Genomic DNA, 19090 nt, shown 5'->3' with positions numbered 1-19090 from the left:
TCGTATATTGATTTTGCTTTTCATTATACTCACTGCTTTTCATTTAAAATCATGTAAAATTATGTTTAATGCACTTCATGCTGTTACTAACAACATTTTTTGGAATATTATTCATATAACAAGGTTCTTAAAAAAAATTAAAAATAAATAAACCTTGATATTAGCATGGCGTAAATATAAATTTAGATACCTCATAGTAATTTTTCATTAAATTTCCAGAAAATATACATACACATAAGTCCAAGACTGATATCAGCAGTAACTATGAATATGTATGATTAGTATTTGCATATGTATGGTTATTTTAGGGAATTTTTATGCATTTATTTTTATTTTTTTCATTTTAAAGGACTTGGGAGTGTTCAAATGCAATTATATCTTAGTGGCTGTGAATAACTTGTCTATAATGTATATAGTAACATGAGGCATGAGGATAAGAAGTGTTTTGTCTCGGGGTATTTTAACTTAATTTGTTTATATTGCATCACTTTTTGTCAAATGGCAAGAACTGAATTTGAATAACACACGAAGGACCGCTTTCTTTAACAGAATATTATTTATTCAAAATGTAAACACAACATGACTACCTCTGATTACACACCCCTCTAAAGGAAAGGATATCGATAAACAGTTCATGGAGGTGCTGAAAAAAGCATTACTGCTAGTATTTGGGACATCAGAACACTTTAATTGGGGGAAACCAGAGTATACTGGTACAAAGAGAGTAATAATTCCCTCCGAATGATCAGCGACACGACCATTCTGACCCAGAAAGAGATGTTTCGCGGTGCATGTAGGTCTCAGCAATCTAGCCTTAGATTTGTAAGTCTTTGTTGTGAATTATTTGTGCAACTCAAAGTACTAATGCGCACAACCAAAGATCTTACAGTACAACAGGAAAGATACGAATTTAATGCATATTTGCCTGTCTATGTTTATAACAAAAATTAACTTGATATTTCAATTTATTAAGAATTATTGCATAATCACAACCCTTGAAAAGAAAAGAAGTGCTGAGTATCGTGAAAGCCAGGTAGTGCTGACAATCCTACATATTGCACAAAAACAATTTATAGTGTTACGCGGCCTGGATCATATGCTTTTCTTTTGGCCGACAGTGACCCCCTCCGAAAGAAAGTTACTGTACACTTGGAGCGCTGCATCACATAGAAACAAGAGACAAATAATTCATTTCACACCGCTTCTTTCCTGGCCTAACTGATTGTTACTGTTGGCGTAGCGCAAGCGAGCACAAATGCATTTAAGAACAAATCTCCACTGGTAAAGCGTGGTTACAGCTGAGCCATTTCCATCAAATAAAATAGTCAGGGATTTTTTGTCACAGCAATAAATGTTGCGACACACTTCAGAAATGTATTTTATTCTGTCGTTGCTGTTTTAAAGGAATGATTGGCCTATTTCCTCTTTTAACCTTTCACATAAAAACTCCCCTATATGCACAGATTCTAAAATCGTACAGTTTATTGAGAAATGTGAAAAACAACAAATGCTGATTCAGGCCCTAAAAAAAGCCCACTCGGATTAATTTCACGGTCACATGACATTGGCTTCTTCTGGGAATTGGGTAAGGTAGAAAATTTGCTTGTTTTAACATTTCCTTACATGTTAATAAAGCCATCATTTCACGTGACCTTGACCTTTAAGTGGCCGTGCTGCACAAGATCTGGTTGTCGCCACTACGGGGGAAATCACCAAGCTCTCAATTTCATTAACGGGACACTGCTTCATTTTATTTGGTTGTGAGAAAACCCTTTTGATTTCTCGCTACCTATTTTGGTCGTGAGAACAGCACCAGCCTTTCGTCCGTCCCGTCGGTGTTTCTCATTGGGCGATTCATTCCTGCGCGATGCTCCGCAGAACGTACTTGACTGTGTAGGCGAAAGCGGCGAAACCTACGATGACGAACAAATTAGCGAGCGCTCCGCCCAGGAGTCCATGGTTTCGGTTGACCTGCTGGAGGTCGGGTGGGTGGGCCGCGCCGGGGGGCAGGTGCCCGTTCATGGGAAGGTGCCCGTTTTGCGCATGGTGGGCTTCACCGTCCGGCACCACGTCAGGGAGGGGCAGCGCCTGTGAGCGGGACCTGAGCTCCTCCTGCATACGCTGCTTCTGCTTGATTTCCTGTATTAACATATTTGATATTTGTTAAAAATTTGTGGTTTACTGCTCATGCATACATCTGTGAGAAAGTCTGGCACGGTACTTACTTCAACAACATCTGGAAACAGTTCACAAAAGACTTTGTCCTTGATGTTGAATGCAAGACTCTGGGAGGCCAACTGTCTTTTCTGCAGGGAACACATTAAAAGCAAACATGCCATTAAAATCGATTCCATGTATGTACTTTGTGCATGTTTACGCATAAGGACACATTTCAAGAACTTAAAGGGTTAGTTCACCCAAAAATCATTCCAAACCCGTAAGACCTTCGTTCATCTTCAGAACACAAATTAAGATAGATCATTCCAAACCCGTAAGACCTTCGTTCATCTTCAGAACACAAATTAAGATCATATATAATATAATATAATATCTAATATAGAATTTTTGGAATGGACAATAGTTCGGACTCAGTTCCTTTGCAAATTTATCTGTACATTTCTGGACCTGGGAAAACATTGCTATTGCATGGCTGTCTACGGCATAATTTATAGACAATTATTAGTATTTTATTTTGATTTAGTAAATCAAAGCATATTTAGAGCATTCATATAGCACTTCATATGAAAAGCTCTGAGGGTTTTATATGGTAAGAAAAACAATTACATCCCCATCAAAAAAGAAAAAAAGAAAAGAAAATTCTGTGCTAATTTATTCACTTGGGTGAATTATTCCTTTAATAAAAAAATTAAAATGGCTCTGCTGTGTATATCTCTAAAGTCTCTTGAGCAGTGAAATGCTTAAAGCATTTGACTGTGATTTGAAATCAGCATGACACTCACTGTGAAGTCAGACGTTTCGATACTGCCGAGAGTCGGGCCTTTTTCAACCATGAAGCTCAGGAGGCCGGTTAAGATGGTGGATACGGACCACGCCGGGTTCCACGTGTCAGGGTGAAAATCTGTGATGGAAAGACACAACCTGAAAGAGAAAGAGAAAGCAACTCATTATGCAGGAATTGTGAACAGTATTGTTCTTCGAAGCTGAATGTCTGAGACTTTTAAAGAAACAGATGTAGATGCTGATTTGTCGATTCAGTGTTCCAACACAGCAAAAAGTTAAATAATAGAGGCCAAACTTAGTTTACATGTAGTAGCAGATGGATGTTCCAATGAAAATGATTTTTATTGCATAGTAAACATTTCATAAAAGCAGGAAGGCACTGAAGGCAACAACCTGCAGCTGTAACTATGCCTAAAATAACAATGCTTGCTTACATACCTTTGTGCTTAAACAGAGAAAAAAAGAGAAAGTAAAAGTCTAAGCTTGTGTACCTTGTATTACATTTAAATCTGCCGTTGGGGGTGATCATGTATATGCTTGGTGGTTTGAACGGGAATTCCCGTGGGAAAATGAGTTTGCCATGATAGTAGCCACCTATGAAATACAAAAGACAAGTCAAAATGAAGCAAAAACTGCACAATGTATAAAAGGACATACTAAGGTGAAATAAAAGGAGGAAATAACCTTCATATGGAGTTTTCTCAGGGCCCCGTACTAGATAATGCCTGAAAGAGAAAGAAAGCCAGGGATGAGATAGTATCTAATCATATAAAGTCTTTCATGTAGATTATTCTATGTGATAAAAGTCTTGTCAGACGTTTGAGAATTATTATTATTTTTTTTTTACATACAATAAAAGCATATATTGTAAGCACCTTCAAAGTAGTCCATACAAATAGTGCACTTTATATATCCTCACATAAAGGCATCATTCTGCTTCAGAAGACTAGGAATGTATCGTCTGAGTCATTATAGACCACTTTCATGGTGCTTTTGTAATGTTTTGGGAGACTGACAGCATCCTTCTCTATTCACTTTCATTGAATGGAAGCAGATTGAACATTCTGCTAAATACTGTATAAACAATCATCTGATAAATAGAATATAAATCATGAAATTGATTATATAAAAAATGAAGGAATAAGATAAAGCTCTTGATGAAGCTCCAAACTTAAGTCATGTAAAATAAAACACTATACTAATACACTACTGGTCAAATGCTTGAAATAATTCTTTTTATTATTATTATTATTTTTTAATGTTTTTTAAAAAAGTCTCTCATGCTCACCAAGGCTGCATTTATTTGATTAAAAAAGTATTCAAATATTCTGATTTGGTACTTAATTTTTACCAACTAATTATTAGTGCTCAAATATTAATAATGGTTCTTATTATAATCAACAGTTCTCATTATTATCAGTTTTTTGCTGCTTATTATTTTTCCGGAAACCATGATACATTCTTTGATGAATAGAAAATGAAATCAAAAGAAATCTTTTGTAACATTAAAAATGTCTTTATTGATACTTTGGGTCAATTTAATGTGTCGTTGCAAAATAAAGGTATTAATTTTTCTTCTTTAAAGAAAAGAAAAACTAAAAACTTTTGAATGGCAGTGTATCAGTATACACAAATAAATATATATATAAATATAATATATATATATATATATATATATATACACACTACACACAAACACACACACACACACACACACACATATATATATATATATATATACACACATACACACACACTATATATATATATATATATATATATATATATATATATATATATATATATATATATATATTAAAATTAATCATATTTTAAAATATATTAGAACTGAAAACAGCCGTTTTAAATTGTAAAACTTTTTCACAAAATTACTATTTTTACAGAATTTTTAAATTAAATAAATAGAGCATTGGTGAGCATTCTTTCAAAAACATTAAAAAGTGTTAATTATTGTGGTGTGTTTGGTAGTGTGTGTACATGTATGTAACAAAATAATATCAGAAATCTTTTAAAGGAAATCAAATGTACCATTCCAAAATGTTGGAGGGCAGAGGTTCAGCACAGATATACGGGACTGGATCTTTCTTGATGCGCAGGTAATCCTGTTTTAACCGCTGTGTTGCTGTGGTTGGGGCCCTCTTGTTTAAGTTGCTGCTCATCTGTGAAACCACATGGCACTCTCAGTTACACAATACCATCTGAACACTTCATAGTATTCATAAATGTGACTAATAACAAAAACATAAGATTTACAAGAATATATTAAAGCCTGAAACACATCAACAACTCATATATTAAATTCTACCATATTGTTATGATTGTCATTAAGGAAACATGGACAGCCGTGTATGATCATGAACTGAGAGTACAGCAATCTTACATTGTGTTCTCAATACACTTAACTGTACATTTGATTACACAACTGCTTTGCTATTTAAAACAACACGGTGGCATATGTTTACTGTGCGGTTAAAACCTTAAGAGTCAGCAACTGTAGACAAAATAAGACAATACCAGTGACAAACGGATGTAAATAGGACTAACGTAAACAACGACGACATGAGTGTAAACAGCGCTTAAACGCAGACAAGGTGTGTGTTTCAAAACATAGTGAGCTGCGCATCAAGACAGCATCTTTGGGCGTCATATACGTTCAGGTATACATTATGATGACAACAGATGCTGTCTAGGTAGAGAGTTTAGTTTTAAACTAGGTTTTAAAACACAGCCTGACACACCGAAAGGGGTTTTTGTAACGGTTCACTCTCACCTCTTTCAACGCCCTCCACGGGATCGACCACGGTCAAACTGGGATGATATATCGATATCCCGTTTATTTCAGAGTGAATACGCCCTCGATAAACTTTCAAAAATAACAAAAATGTAGCTCTTCGGCTAAGGTGAAATTGTCATCTATCCCCCATACCAATATGGCTGCCGCAACACCAGGAAGTGACGAGGTAAAAAGGAAAATAAAAGTTCTGAAAAGCGTTCGGCTGCCTTTCAAAAGAAATGTCTGACATTGGGCTGACAAAACTAGACGAGTTGCGATGGGATTCTTTGATTAAATGTTTGAAGTAAATACATAAAGCATTTGTACAGCATTGTTTGCAGTATGTCGCCGAATAATACTTTCATCAACATATAACACATCAAAATTATACATGTATTAATTTATTTATATAAAACACTAGTTATACATAATGTGTAGTAGTCAGGAACTAGTGATTTTGGTCTAATGAACCGAACGAGTCATTCGTTCGGAATCAGACTACACTGCTCGACCCGTGTGTTAATGATTCACTATAAAGAACCGACTCGCTCGAGTCATTTGTTCAGGAATCAGACTGTACTCGTCGTCATGCATGCTTATGATTCACAATAAAGAACCGACTCGCTGGAGTCATTTGTTCGGGAATCAGACTGTACTCGTCGTCATGCATGCTTATGATTCACAATAAAGAACCGACTCGCTCGAGTCATTTGTTCGGGAATCAGACTGTACTCGTCGTCATGCATGCTTATGATTCACAATAAAGAACCGACTCGCTGGAGTCATTTGTTCGGGAATCAGACTGTACTCGTCGTCATGTATGTTTATGATTCATAATAAAGAAACGACTCGCTCGAGTCATTTGTTCGGGAATCAGACTGTACTCGTCGTCATGCATGTTTATGATTCACAATAAAGAACCGACTCGCTGGAGCCATTTGTTCAGGAATCAGAATGTGTGTTTATGATTCACTGTAAAGAACTGACTCATAAAAGTATTTGGAATACACTGTGACTTAAAGGGACTTTGGTTCAGAGAATGGACAACCCTGTATGTCTTTGATTCACTTTAAGAACCAACTCACAAGAGTCATTCGTTCGGGAACCGGTTTTACTTGTCGAACTGCAGTTTTTTAATTCACTGTAAAGAACCAGTTCACAAACGAGTGATTATTTTGGGAATTAACTACTGTTTCCTCACTGCATGTTTTTGATTCACTACAAAGAGCTGGCTCATACGACTGATTCATTCATCTGGAATAGCTGAAATGTCAAACTTAACTTAATTTGGACACTGAATTTAACTCTCAGCCCTCTTGTCCATCAGATGACTTGTCCTTCTTAATGGCCAGCAGAAATACATGAAATTGTGTGGGGAAAATCATTTAGACATTTTTATGGAAAATATACTGTAACCAAAAAAACAAATAAAAATAATTTACCATCTTTACTTGATGCTTCACATGTGTAAATAACCCAGGTTATCATGCAGCAAAATTCTCATTTTAATTTATAATTTATGAACCCAAGAAAACTTGAAAAAAAGATTTTTTGAGATATATTTATTTCCCACAACAAAAGGTCCACTCAATGTTTTTGCATTTTTAACAAAATACCACCATTTAATGATATATTATCAGTTTGCATCTAAAAAGACAATATATAATATCTGCATCTGAATTTGCAATGATTTATAGTGGCTGTACAGATAAAATATATAGACTATACCAGCATAGTCGATACAAAACAGTACATTCATCACTACAGACAAAATCACTGCAGATTCTCCAAACACAACTTCCTTATTATTTCAACTGCTTTAAAAACAGAAAAAAATGATCAGCGCTGGATATGATTCATAATAGAGGATAATAGTGATGCTTGTAATAGTATTGAGATGAAATTAAATATAAAAAAGCATTGCATGCATGCATGATTTTTTGATTATATGTTTAGCAGACATGAAACCATAAATTGCAGATGTTTTGACATAGTGCCCCATTAAGTGCCTTTTACTGTTTATGGCTAAAAGAGGGAGAATACAAATGAAGAAAATTGACAAAAACATTGGGGATTAGTCCAGCTGACCCCATAAAGATACAAAAATAGCATTAAAATTAATTGCAAACATTCAACATGACTATAATTATTGTTTAAAGTCTATCACACTCATCTTCATCACACTTATGATATCAGCTAGTCAAAGTGTCTTCTGCTCCAGCACGAGTAGTGTCCAAAGTCTGAGCTTGATCTGTCACACTCTAGATTAAAAAAAGAAAAACATATTATCATTTATATATATCATCACACTTATATATATATATATATATATATGAAAACATATTATCATTTATATTTTACAGATGCCTAATGGATATCATCTAACTACCTGAAGGAGTGACGGAAGTGAACACTCCTCCGTTTCAGCTTCTCAGGATTGTGGGATGCCATGTGGGAAAACTCACGGAAAATGTCCAGGTACGTGGTGTCACCTAGAATGGGATCAAACACAGTTAACGTGACTGCACATATAACTCCTAAAATGCAGCTGTAATGTGAATGGATGCTTTTGTATAAATCGATATAAAAAGATGGTAAATAGTCTCTTATGTTAGAAGCTTTATTAATGCAAAAGCAGGTCTCTGAATGCTAAAGTAGGGAGGTCCGGTCTATTACAATAACAGTGTTTTCAGTGAGTTCTTATGCACTTCAGAGATTTAGAGTTAGAATTTAAGGGACAGAAATGGCTCTATAAAGCAACCCTATGAAAATGAGCCTTCTTGTGCCGTATAGGGTCTTTGTACTATCGGGGTAACCATGGTAACAACTGAAACTTTGAAGGGGACAAAGAGTGGGCTTGAACACTTTGCTAAACTGTGTGAATTTCTCATGCTTGATTTACAATGAGGAGACTGTCCCAGTATTCCCAGGATGGGTACTCATGCGTACTGACTAATGTCTGCACAACAACCATTGAAAGAAAGATAAAAGTTTGAGTTCTGTCACATTCCTCTTTAAATACAAGTTCTATTGAAATTGAATAAAGTCTTTAGGAAAACTGTAAACCAGTTGCATTTTGAGTTATTTTACAAGGTAAACTATTTTCTTTTTAAACTTAGAATATTCCTTTAAAAGCTAGATTTGATTACAATTAATGCAATTGAACTGACATCTTTTCAAATAAATATTAAAAACGCATTGTATATTTGAGAACAATAATAATAATACACTATTGTTTAAACTTTTGGGGGACCGTAAGTTTTTTTTTTTTTTAATTAATACTTTTATTTAATAAAAATATAAGGCAACATAACTGTTTTCAACATTGACAATAATAAGAAATGTAAATCGGCATATTAGAATGATTTCTGAAGGATCATTTGACACTGAAGACTGGAGTAATGATGCTTTATATCATGAATAAATTAAATTTTAAAATATATCCGAATAGAAAACAGCTTTTTTAAATTGTAATAATATTTCACAATATTACAATAATATAATATTCTTCACGATATTATTTTTCAGAATTTTGTAATCAAATAAATGCAGCCTTGCATGAGCATAAGAGACTTTAAGACTTTTTACCAACCCTCAAATTTTTTGAACAGTAGGGTATGTGTGTATTATATATTTAATACATAATATATAATTTTAACCCTCATGTTCTTGGGTTTGATTCAGTCAGAGGAACTTTTGAACCAAAATGAATATTAGTATTTTAAATGTAGAGTCTCAGAGTCTCTATGATCCCAAACACAAGAACAGAATTTGACGATTAAAAAATCTTCATATTAAATCTCAAAAAAAAAAACGGAATTCACTTACAGCAGCCAAATCAGTAAGTTGAGTTAATGCAGATGGTTATATAATACTGCACACTAACACAGCAAAGCACTACGGAGAAGAAAGAGGCAGGAGAAGTGAAGGCAAGCACAAGCAGTTAGTACTTCAGTCACGTTTCATTTATTGTCATGTTTCTTTTCTGTTTAGGAGGAGAGAACAGATAAACAGGCAGAGACGAAGAGCAAAAAGAAAAACAGAAGAATGTTCAGTAATGCAATATTCAGACATATTTTACAAATGACACCAACATGAAAAGAAAAGCAGAAATATGAAAGCAAGCTTATGTGCTACAGCCACCATCTAGAACATTTCTGGTTATACAGTATATATATATATTTTTAAATATTGGTGCCCCTTTGGCTGCATTGTTCACAAAATTTAATTTGTCACTTCGGGAGTCATACTGATTTGATATTCACAAAACAAAATGTTCACGTTAAATAATAAGTGCTATGATTTCATTGGCCAGCGAGACACAGATGACACACCAACCAATGACCTTTCACCCCAAACATGTCAGGGAAAACTTTACAGTACTCTAGCCTGTTCACAAACTACAGACAACACATTTATAGGTGAACTTTCTCTCATGAATATACTGTATTTATGACTCCCAGTGTATATGACATCACGTGTTAACTTGCTTACGATGTCATCCAATATTTAATATGTATATCATGGGAGTTCATCCTTTAACCTTAAGTGACTGTATTATGAGAATTCATTAACACGCACAGATTCATAAAGGACAAAAAGCAGCAGGAAACCAAACAGACCAGAGCAACAGCAATCAATGCACTGAAGAGAACATAAATTAATAATTCAAGATAAATCTACCACATTATATATTAACATAAACTACAGTTTAGGTTTTGGGTCAGTATGATTTGTTTTTAAAGAAATTAATACTTTTATTCAGGGAGGATGCATTAAATTGATCATAGGTGACCGTAAAAGACATTTATTATGTTATAAAAGATTTCAATTTTTAAATAAATTGCTATTCTTTTGAACTTTCTATTAATCAAAAAATCTGGGGGGAAAAATGCATCAATGTTTTCACGAAAATATTAACTATTTCCAACATTGATAATAATGAGAAATCACAAAATCAGCATATTAGAATGATTTCTGAAGGAGCATGTGACACTGAAGACTGTATTTTTGATTAAATAAATGCAGCCTTTATGAGCATGAGCGACTTTACATTACATAATCATACTGACCCCAAACTTCTGAACAGTAATTGTTGATTTTAACACCCAGCCATCGAACTGGACTTTTTGTTTTTGGTGTCTAAACTGGAGTTTGGTTGCGAATGGTAAAATTCACAAGTATATCAAGTTACAAAAATACAATCTGTTACCACAGTAAAAAAAAAAAAATCATGTCGTATCATTGCACTATTGCTCTGGGCGGTACTCAAGAAAAGCATAAAAATCCTGTCTGAGGCATTTTCTACACCATCATCCAAAAAAAGCGAACAAAAACGACAGTGGAGTTAAGAAAAAGTGCATAACAGTGGCATTTTAGTCGACAAAAATCACAATTTCAGTTAGTAGATTAGACATATTATACATTTATGACATATAATAAATCACAGTTTTGAACCCACTCTCCCTCATGCGTTTGCAAGCAGAAAACACCGTTTTAAGAGCCCCTTGTGTACAAAAATGCCACTAGAAGAACACTGTTAGAATAGATGCCTAACGTACTGAATACTACTGTTTGAAGTGTAAGTGAAGAGTGAAAGTGCAGCCAGGTGTGTGTATAGAAGCTAACGCTGAAAGTTAGTTCATCAAACGGTTTAGATACACTAGTAAGGGCTCTGTAAGCTCAGCGAGTGCAATAGTCTGTATAATCAGTATTTGGACAATACCACCACAATGACCTCAATCACAGGTGACCTTCATTATATAAAAACTGTCTTGAAATGAGTAGCACCACTGTTCGTAGGCCAAAATATGGTGGCCAGTCAATCCTGTGACTAATCTGCAGCATGTGAAAGAGTCAAGCTAGGTAACCAGATCTGGAACATGGTTAACCAGCCCTAACCAGTTTGAGAAAAGTTAGGTTAAACTTGACAGGAAGTTCACCTAATCAACCACCTTGGTTCAACTCTGACCAGATAGCAACCATTTAAAACCACCTAAAGCTGGTTTAGCTGGAATCCCCAGCAAGACTGGCCCATCTTTACAGATAAACATATAAATACTTGGCAGTTCTTGGTGGGAATGATGGTAGAAAGCACTACACCGGGCTCTCTAGCACTCGGCTATGTTGAGACAGATAAATTCTTGGATGCATTTCTTATACTGCTGCTCTGTGGGACTGCTGCTAGAATATTGACCTGGCTGACCGAACGGACCCTCCGCCTCGCGCATCTCCTCGTTCATACGTGCTAGACGTAACCTGTCGAGAGAGAAAAGACAATTACAAATGTACAATTTCGTATATACACTAGCATTCAAAAGTATGGGGTCAGTTAGATTTTTCATGTTTTTAAAGTCTCTTTTGCTCATTAAGGCTGCATATATTTGATCAAAAATACAATAAAAACAGTTATATTGTGAAATATTATTACAATTTAAAATAACTGTTTTATATTTAAATATGCTTTAAAGTGTAATTTATTCCTGTGATGCAAAGCTGAATTTTCAGCATCATTACTCCAGGCTTTAGTGTTTAATATGTTGATTTGCTGTTGTGCTGCTTAATACATTTGGTGGAAATGTAGTTTTCTTTCAGTATTACTTGATGATTATAAAGTTCAGATTACAGCATTTATTTGACAGTCTAACCAAATAAAAATGTTTGATCAATATAATGCATCCTTGCTGAATAAAAGGACTAATTTCTTTGATTAAACAATCTTTCTGACTTCAAACCTTTGAACGATAGTGTATTTTCTGGGTAAAACTTATAAAAGCAAACACACATGCATAGGATTTTTTTAACTTACAGAGTAACTATGTCAGCGTTAGCGGCTTGAACCGCTATGCTGAGAGGGTCCTGGCCATCCTCATCACCATCGTTCTGGGTCGCTCCTCGTTTCAGGAACAAACACACTTGACTGGAAACACATGATAAAGAAAATACAGTTGTAGAAAAGCTTAAATTTTATTTGATGTGAAGCTGCATACGCAGCTGCTAAAAATGCTACAGCGTCTGAGAACTTGCAAATAAATACCAGAAGTATCATTGTGTTACCATGTTTTTTGGACATCTTATCATGATATTACCGTTTTTGTTTTATTGGCTATGCATCATTGTCATAACATGTTCAATGGACATATACCGATGTAAAACCATGGTATTCTTTCTAATGTCTTGGAGTACCTTGTAAATACCACAGTACATAAATATAAAAAATATTCATTATTACAATACATAATAGAAGTTTGACAAGTCCTCCTGGGAAGTTTGTATTTTATGGGTTGGAGGTTGTAATTACAACATCGGGTGAATTCAAATAACTTTGGTTGGAGCAAGATGAAGTACTATTTCTGCAGGGCTTAAAGAAAATCCAGAGTTTCCTGCTCGTACAGTAATTATGACTTTGTGTTGACATTCATGTCCATTTGTATAAAATCTCTTTGACATTACAGTGCACCAAAAGGCATCTGAAAATCTGTTTCATTAGAGTTACTCAGAGTTACTTAGCATGCACTTACCCAGTATGACCTAAATATGTGGCGTGATGCAGCGGGCCTCGTCCCCTGTGATCTCTTTGGTTGACATCTGCACCATTTTGGAGCAGAAACTCGCAGGCTATCAGGGAACCCTGAATGTTTTAAAGAAAACAGAGGATTAGGGCTTTACTATGACAAAATGGCATATGGTTATTTTAAATGTCATTAAAATGAGCTGGAAGTTTCCCGTCACTTCTTATCTAGGTTACTGTTAATATGTGCATGTGCAGTACATCTGAATATTTTTGTAACGACTCACTCCAATCACAGCCTTAATAAGGGGGCTTTTTCCCTCATCCTCTTCATTCACTGAGTTGACTTCAGCTCCATGTGCCAAAGCTTCAGCCATGACAGGCAGATTTCGTGCCTGACAGGCCTTATAGAGTAACGCTCCTGGATCCAGTTCTCTCAGATCCTCTGGATCTGACGTCTCCGGCTCCAGTTCAGCCTCATTACTGGAGTCTTCAGAAACCTCACACTCTGAACATCACAAAAACACATGGAACACATGATCCATCTGCTTCAACAGTCAGTATGGAAAACAAACACTTGGTTAACACGTCAAGTCACACAGTATTTCACTCACCCTCCTCTGTGACGCTGTCCACCACAGACTCAAAGACCAAGACGTCAGTGCTGCCGTCAGTACTGCCACCTAACCCACTGTCACTGCTCAGACCTGCAGGACCAACACAAGCCCACCACAGGCACATTACACTCTAGAGCGTCAATGACAGCCAATGTGCACTGACGGCAAACATGATGAAACTATGTGTCACAGCTGCACAACTATATGAAATTGTACAAAAAAAACAAAGCATTATAAAGCAGAAAATGCAAAAGAAAAGCACAAAATAAAGCAAAAAACAAAACAAAACAAAAAGAAACAAAAAACAAAGCAAAAAGCAAAAGCAAAACAAGTAAACAACATATTGAGCAAAAAAACACTAAACAAAAGTCAACAAAACTTCAAAAGCAAACAAAAACATAGAAAATTAAAATAAAGCAATGTCACAAAAGTAAACAACTAGAAAAAGCAAGGCGAAACAAAAAACAAAATCAAAACAAAACGCATAACAAAAAACAAAGCAAAACAAAACTCCAAACCAAACAAAAAACAACAAAAGTAAACAAAAACAATACAAAGCAAAACACAAATCAACAAACGTAAACAAAAACAAAGTAAAGCAAAAATAAAAACATAACAAAAAACAACAAAAGTAAACAAAAAAAAAACAAAACTATACATGAAAACAAGCAAAACCAGCAAAACACAAAAGTAAAAAAATGAACAATTATTAAAGCAAAGCAAAACCACAAAAGTAAAGAAAAAACAAAGTACAAAAAAACAAACAACAACAAAAAACAAAGCAATTAAAGGGATACTCCACCGCAAAATGAATATTTTGTCATTAATCACTTACCCCATGTCATTCCAAACCCGTAAAAGCTGTGTTTGTTTATGGTATTAATGTATCTGCCATCAGACGTGCAATCTGGGTTATATGAAGTGACGGGAATACTTTTTGTAAGCGAAGAAAACAAAAATAAGGACTTTATTCAATAATTTCTTGTCAACAGTCTCCTCTGTGTCTCTTCCTATCTCTGTATGCTGCGTATGCTCTTCTGTGTCATCCGCTAGTAGTAATTTGCGCTGTTTCTACGTGTATTTAGCTTTGATTTGAAATAAAACAGTGCATCCTTGTGGCGCGGACAAAGGACAAAGGAATTATTGAATAAAGTCGTTATATTTGTTTTCTTTGCTTACAAAAAGTGTTCCCGTCGCTTTATATAACCCAGATTGCACGTCTGACGGCAGATGGCGTATCCTGATGAGGACTTTCATACCTTTTATGGACCTTGACACTGTTATTTACTTGGCAGTCTATGGGACAGTCACAGGCCTCCAGGTTTTCATCCAAAATATCTTAAATTGTGTTGTGAAGACGAACGGTGCTTTTACGGGTTTGGAACGACATGGGGGTAAGTGATTAATGACAAAATATTCATTTTGGGGTGAAGTATCCCTTTAAACCAAGTTTGGAAGTGAACATGGTCAGAATATAATACTTACTGCGAGGCCCTGAACCAGTGTCAAAATATGAAAATAGGGTGTCCAACTCATCCGGGCAAAAGAGGGATTCCCGTCTGAACTTTCTCTCCAGAGCAGCAGTTGCTAAATTTGGGGGGGAGAGGAAAATTTCACTTTTTTTAAAAAACTAACACATCTATTACAGCAATTCACACAGTACCATTGTATTATCAGCACGGTAAAGCCCCAAAAACATGGTACAACCATGGTACTTTCTTGCACAGTTAATTAGAAAAAAAATGTATTGACTACCTGAGGAAAGGGTTGCAGGAGACGCACTGCCTGGCTCCTGTCTGTATTTGCGGTGTGTTTTGGGGACGGTGGTGGCGCTGTTATGTCTCCTGCATTTCCTGGGGTTCCATCGCCGCTCAGATTTTCTCCCGCCATTGACCATAACTTCATCCGTCATCATCTTCTTCAGGAACTTCTTCTCAACATACTTCGCTTTGATCCAGGCCTCCTTTTCTTGCTTAAAAAATCAAGGCAGCAATTAAACCCCTTAACATTCAGATCTACAGAAAAAGAGCCACTAATGTCAATGTCCCTCATCAGTCATCACTCACCTGGAGCTGCTGGGTCCCGGTTTCTTCAGGCCCTGCTCTTCATAGCTGCCTTCATAGATGTGGTTGATGATACTGTTTCCTAGTTCACACATCAGCTGCATTGCAACAGAACAGACCGCAGTTATTTTAGAGCGTGTTTGCTCATGTCACAGTGAAAGGTCATACAAGAGAGATTAGGAGGAAAACAATCCTAAAAGATATTTGAGCAGACCTTTAGTAACTCTGGTTCCCATGAGTCCAGGGTGAGAGAACGGACCTTTGAACATTGTACTCCCAAACTCCTGTGAAAAGATAGAAAAACATTAGTCGAAAAAAGTATTTTGTTTTACAAATAAAGTTTAGTGTTAATTTGTGTTTTTTTTTTTATTGTATAGTATTTTGTTGTTTTCAGCCCTCATCTTTTGGAATTGTTTTCTCCACAAATTATATGTGCAATGCTGCTGACATAATGCAAAATTATAGTACACACAACCTAAAAAAACTAAACAAAAAAACATTTGAAATAATTTCGACTGCAAAACAACTTTATTAAATTTCATAACAACAACAATCATTACCATCATCATAGTTATTTAGCCAACTTTATTTATGCAAAATTGTTTAAATATTATAAAAATAGTTAAATATTATAAAAACATTTCAACAACAACAACAATAATTTTAGTATACTATTATTATTATTATTACAAATGTCATTAATGGTGATGATATGATGGTTGTCGTTATTAATATTAATTGTTATTAATATTATTAAAAATCTAATTTGCATAAATAAAACTGCATAAATAAGAGTGATGATAATAACAATGTTTATTGTTATTATTAATTATTATAAATATTTACCTTTTTTCACAAACAAGGGAAACAATTTAAAAGGAAAGGAAACTATTTATCTAAAACGACAATATTTGTAATGCACAATGCCAGATTTATCAGACAAATCAATTAGAAATTAATATTAATAACTCCTACGTACGATTAGTAATCATTCTTTTCTTTTTATGCTTGTTGTTATTATTCATTAAACTTATTAAACATTTTTGCATAAATACAGTTGCATAAATAATGATAATGACGGATGTTGTTTTTATAGTTCTTATTTATTAAATAACTTGGCATAAATAAAATTCGATTAATAATGATAATCAGGATGAAAATGATGGTTATTATTCTTTCTTGTAGTCTAATAATTCTCTACATATTACTGTGTCCAAAAAACAAAAATAACACATTAATTAAAAAAAACGTTTGGCATACTGGATCTGTTAGAGGACACAAATACACAAACAACAGCAGCATCAGTAAATCTCTGACTGTAAACTTGAGAAATGATTCTGATCTGAGCTGCTGAAGTTTTCCAAGTGTTTCAAACTCCCACCAGTCACTAACTATTCAAGCAAGATGTTTCCCACTCAAGCTGACATCACTAGGCCCACGCTGTCATGTAAATGGGCATTCTGCCCACTAGATCAGTACGTTTCCAGGCAACCTAGTTAGAACTGGTGAAGACTGTGTGATAGTGAGCCACACTGTCTGGAGCAAAACACTCCTGTGAGCTCCAGATATCCAGAAGGTAATCCAGACGCGCCTGGTTGCATAAATAGCCATGTCTTGGGTTTCAAAACAGAATCTAATATTCACTAGGTCTAAAGGCTATAATATCTCATAAACTCCTAAAAGGGGTCATATATAAAATATGATTTTACTTGCTCTTTTAAAATTGAGCAAAGTTTAAGAAAGGGTGGAAAATGGTCACGTTTACCACTGTTTTTGGTGCAAGAAATCACAAATACTGTCAAATTTTAAAATTTAAAATTACCTCTACTTTTCTCTATGAAAAGATTAACTATTAAGTATGCACAACTTCATAATTTATACAAAACTGTTTTGCAATGGGAATGGTTGAACAATATAATATATAATATATATAATAATAATATAATATAATAATAACGTAATTAAAGGAAAACAATAGTAATAAAAATATTATTACTATTACTAATATTATTCAACAATTTAATAATAATCATAATAACAACATATACTGAAATATTTATTATTATTATTAGATTATTCTACAATTTCCATTACAAAACAATTTTGCATAAATTGCTCACAATTAATATTGCTATTATTATTATTCAACCATTTAATAATAATAATAATAATAATAATATTATATAAAAAACAACTTTTTTTGATTTTATTTTTATTATTATTATTATAACAACTTTATTTGAATATTATTTTTGAATTATTTTTTTTTTATAATTTTAATTTTTTTTTTTTATTATTTTTTTTCAACAACAACAACATTAAATAGTAATTATAATTCTACCATTTCCATTGCAAAACAATTTTGTATAAATTGGTATTAATTTTTATTATTATTACTATTACTATTATTCAGGCAGTTCCATCCATTGCAAAACTAGTTTTCATAAATTGTGAATAATAATAAAAATTGTATTATTATTATTATTATTATTATTATGTTCATGTCTTGATATTCATCACTGTGTGTCTGGAGGAAAGTAACCACAGTCGCTGACCTTCTCTCTTGTCCTGACAGCCCTATGGTCGCTGGCTTTCCTCTGACTAATGAGAGAATTAAATCTGACCTAATCCAATTAGGAAACCCGACTGAGCCAAGGGGGGAGCAACACGGCGTGTTTACTGTAGCTGGTCACGAGACAAACTAAACTCAGACATCACAGACCTTTTCTTTTGGTGTAATGGAGCATGATTCCGATCTCTTCCATGCCTTACCTGTGAATGCCGGAGCACTCGATGCAGAGCAGGACGCCCAGATTGATGCTGGCCCAGCGCGGGTCGGCCTGCCCACAGTCACAGCACTGCTGGTTTCCCGGCAGACACAGGATACGCTGCAGAATGCTCTCGCCCCTGCCGCTGCGCTCTCGGGGCTCGTTTGCTGAGTCGATACTGCTGATGGAGGGAGAAGCGGTCCGGTCCAAACGCTGCAGACAGACACACAAAACAGCACATTATTAGTAGCTATTTGGGGGAAAATAGAACATATAAACTTTAAATATTAGTGGCAAAATAATATATAACAGACTTACTGATCCATTTGTGCTCATCAAAAAGGTTTAAAAAAATATTCTTCATTTAGTTACATTTT

General features: G+C 34.7%; 2 protein-coding genes across 4 annotated transcripts in view; both read right to left on the bottom strand.

The window, feature by feature from the left end:
* Positions 1 to 537: 537 nt before the first annotated feature.
* Positions 538 to 5947, bottom strand: LOC109060230 (ubiquitin-conjugating enzyme E2 J2). The gene is made up of 7 exons (XM_019077379.2): positions 5753 to 5947; positions 5011 to 5141; positions 3646 to 3686; positions 3453 to 3555; positions 2961 to 3099; positions 2226 to 2306; positions 538 to 2139 (listed from the first exon to the last, which is right to left on the bottom strand). Exons 2-7 carry the CDS (start codon positions 5139 to 5141, stop codon positions 1855 to 1857), a joined length of 780 nt encoding a protein of 259 aa, XP_018932924.1. The 5' UTR covers positions 5753 to 5947; the 3' UTR covers positions 538 to 1854.
* Positions 5948 to 7312: 1365 nt separating this feature from the next.
* Positions 7313 to 19090, bottom strand: part of acap3a (ArfGAP with coiled-coil, ankyrin repeat and PH domains 3a) — a 65097-nt gene continuing 53319 nt past the window's right edge. Inside the window, exons 10-21 of one of the 3 annotated variants that reach the window (XM_042750091.1) lie at positions 18718 to 18926; positions 16160 to 16229; positions 15949 to 16043; positions 15638 to 15855; positions 15368 to 15469; positions 13880 to 13972; positions 13553 to 13773; positions 13276 to 13385; positions 12564 to 12674; positions 11952 to 12013; positions 8145 to 8247; positions 7313 to 8016 (exon numbers count right to left, since the gene is read on the bottom strand). In XM_042750091.1, the coding sequence (XP_042606025.1) occupies positions 8010 to 8016; positions 8145 to 8247; positions 11952 to 12013; positions 12564 to 12674; positions 13276 to 13385; positions 13553 to 13773; positions 13880 to 13972; positions 15368 to 15469; positions 15638 to 15855; positions 15949 to 16043; positions 16160 to 16229; positions 18718 to 18926 (1401 nt within the window). In that variant the 3' untranslated portion in view covers positions 7313 to 8009. Of the gene's footprint in view, positions 8017 to 8144; positions 8248 to 11007; positions 12014 to 12563; positions 12675 to 13275; positions 13386 to 13552; positions 13774 to 13879; positions 13984 to 15367; positions 15470 to 15637; positions 15856 to 15948; positions 16044 to 16159; positions 16230 to 18717; positions 18927 to 19090 lie in introns of those variants that run through there. The other 2 variants (XM_042750090.1, XM_042750092.1) reach the window with 2 other exon arrangements.

Source organism: Cyprinus carpio, chromosome B23, assembly GCF_018340385.1.
Source record: "Cyprinus carpio isolate SPL01 chromosome B23, ASM1834038v1, whole genome shotgun sequence".
NCBI classification, from domain to species: domain Eukaryota; kingdom Metazoa; phylum Chordata; class Actinopteri; order Cypriniformes; family Cyprinidae; genus Cyprinus; species Cyprinus carpio.
Note: the sequence above shows the minus strand (reverse complement) of the source record. Positions and strands in the feature narration are given on the sequence as shown.